The 1,657-nt window shown below is 47.0% G+C and overlaps 1 protein-coding gene across 1 annotated transcript; it reads left to right on the top strand.

Moving 5' to 3' along the window:
- LOC144459929 (uncharacterized) lies at positions 1 to 867 on the top strand. The gene has a single exon (XM_078164762.1). It carries the CDS (start codon positions 1 to 3, stop codon positions 865 to 867), a length of 867 nt encoding a protein of 288 aa, XP_078020888.1.
- Positions 868 to 1,657: the final 790 nt, after the last annotated feature.

The following is a 1,657-nucleotide window of genomic DNA, read 5'->3' as shown; positions in this document are numbered from 1 at the left end:
ATGGCAGTAAACTCCTCCACCTCCTCCTCCTTAATCAATGTTAGCAGCATCCCTGTAAACAATTGCTCCACACCAAAGGATGTCTTGTTTGTCACATTCAGCATCACAAACATCCTCCTCGTCCTCCCTCTCTGCATCCTTGTCCTCTACCTGGGTCTCCAACGATGGCGGCGACAGCACTCCACCTCTACAGCAGGAGTGACAAGTCACTCAGACATCTTCACCTACCATGTGGTTGCCATGGAGCTGCTTGGTGTCTTCGGGTGTACCCTCAGTTGCTGTGCTGTCTACGGGGACCATGACATTATATTCATTGTGGGGTACTATCTTTGGGCCTTCACCTGGTATGGAGAGACGTTTTTTCACATCCTGACCTGTGTGGAGCGCTACCTGGCTGTTGTTCATCCCGTCACCTACCTGAGCCTGAGAGGAGAGAGAGGGATCAGAATCAGAAATATCAGCATTGGGTGTGTGTGGCTGCTTTGTGTTGGAGTAATACATTTTATGGCTTTTACACACTCTCTAGTCATTGATTTCTGCCTCTTGATTGTCTCCTTGATCATCGTGTCCTTCTGCAGCCTTTCTGTTCTCCACATTCTGAAACGTCCAGGGCCAGGGGAACAGGGTGGGGACAGGGAAAGAGTTGACCAATCAAAGCGGAGAGCTTTCTACACCATCATAGCCATACTGGGAGTGCTGCTGTTGAGGTGCATTTCAAGTCTAGTATGGACCACTAAAGCGCTGAGGCAAAGTGAGTGTGCAACAGTTACAGCTGAAATCTGGTTCAATCTCCCCAGCAGTCTGGTGTTACCTCTGCTGTTTCTACACAGAGCAGGAACATTAGCTTGTTGTAAGAGCAACATCTAAAGAGGATAAGAATTAGATTAGCATTAAGTAAAATCACTTTGGAGACAAGCAAACCACTTGCTATTTTAAACATCTGCGTGTCTGGTCTCCGTCTACTTCTGAGAAAAATATCTAGTCTATCCTTGTAGTAACTTAGCATATTGTATATCTTAGGGGTTTGAAATGCAGTGGGTGGCGGCAATTGTTAACAATCAAACATATTAAATACCATCGCTTTGAAGAAGATGTCCATGTGAGAGACGGACACACAAGGGCACTTTTTGCAACTACTGTATTACTGTGAGGGAGGGGTGCTGGATGGGTCAAACACACTCTGGACTTTCACCTAGGAGTCCGCTATTTGTTTCCTGTGTGAAAGTGTGGTAGTATGTGAGGTATGCCCCATGATGTCAACAGCTGTACTTTTTTTAAGCCAAACCATGATCCATCCATCCATCTATTTTCATCCGCCTATCCGGGGCCGGGTCGCGGGGGCAGCAGGCCGAGCAAAGCATCCCAGACGTCCCTCTCCCCAGCAACACCTTCCAGCTCCTCCTGGCAGACCCCAAGGTGTTTCCAGGCCAGATGAGATATGTAATCCTTCCAGCATGTTCTAGGTCTGCCGTGGGGCCTGAAAGACTGTATGCATGTAACCAGCAGAGTGTAATTTGAAAAGACACAATGCATGTACAAGCTAAAATTTACATGCCATCCTAGAACGCCCAAAATTGACGGAAGAGAATACCTTTTGTGGTTTCTGCATAACTCAGGCCTGTTGTCCTCATTTGTGGAAACTTTTTTTGTGCCATCT

The sequence above is a fragment of the Epinephelus lanceolatus genome, chromosome 22, assembly GCF_041903045.1.
Source record: "Epinephelus lanceolatus isolate andai-2023 chromosome 22, ASM4190304v1, whole genome shotgun sequence".
Classification (NCBI taxonomy): domain Eukaryota; kingdom Metazoa; phylum Chordata; class Actinopteri; order Perciformes; family Serranidae; genus Epinephelus; species Epinephelus lanceolatus.
This window is presented reverse-complemented; position numbering and strand designations above follow the sequence as displayed.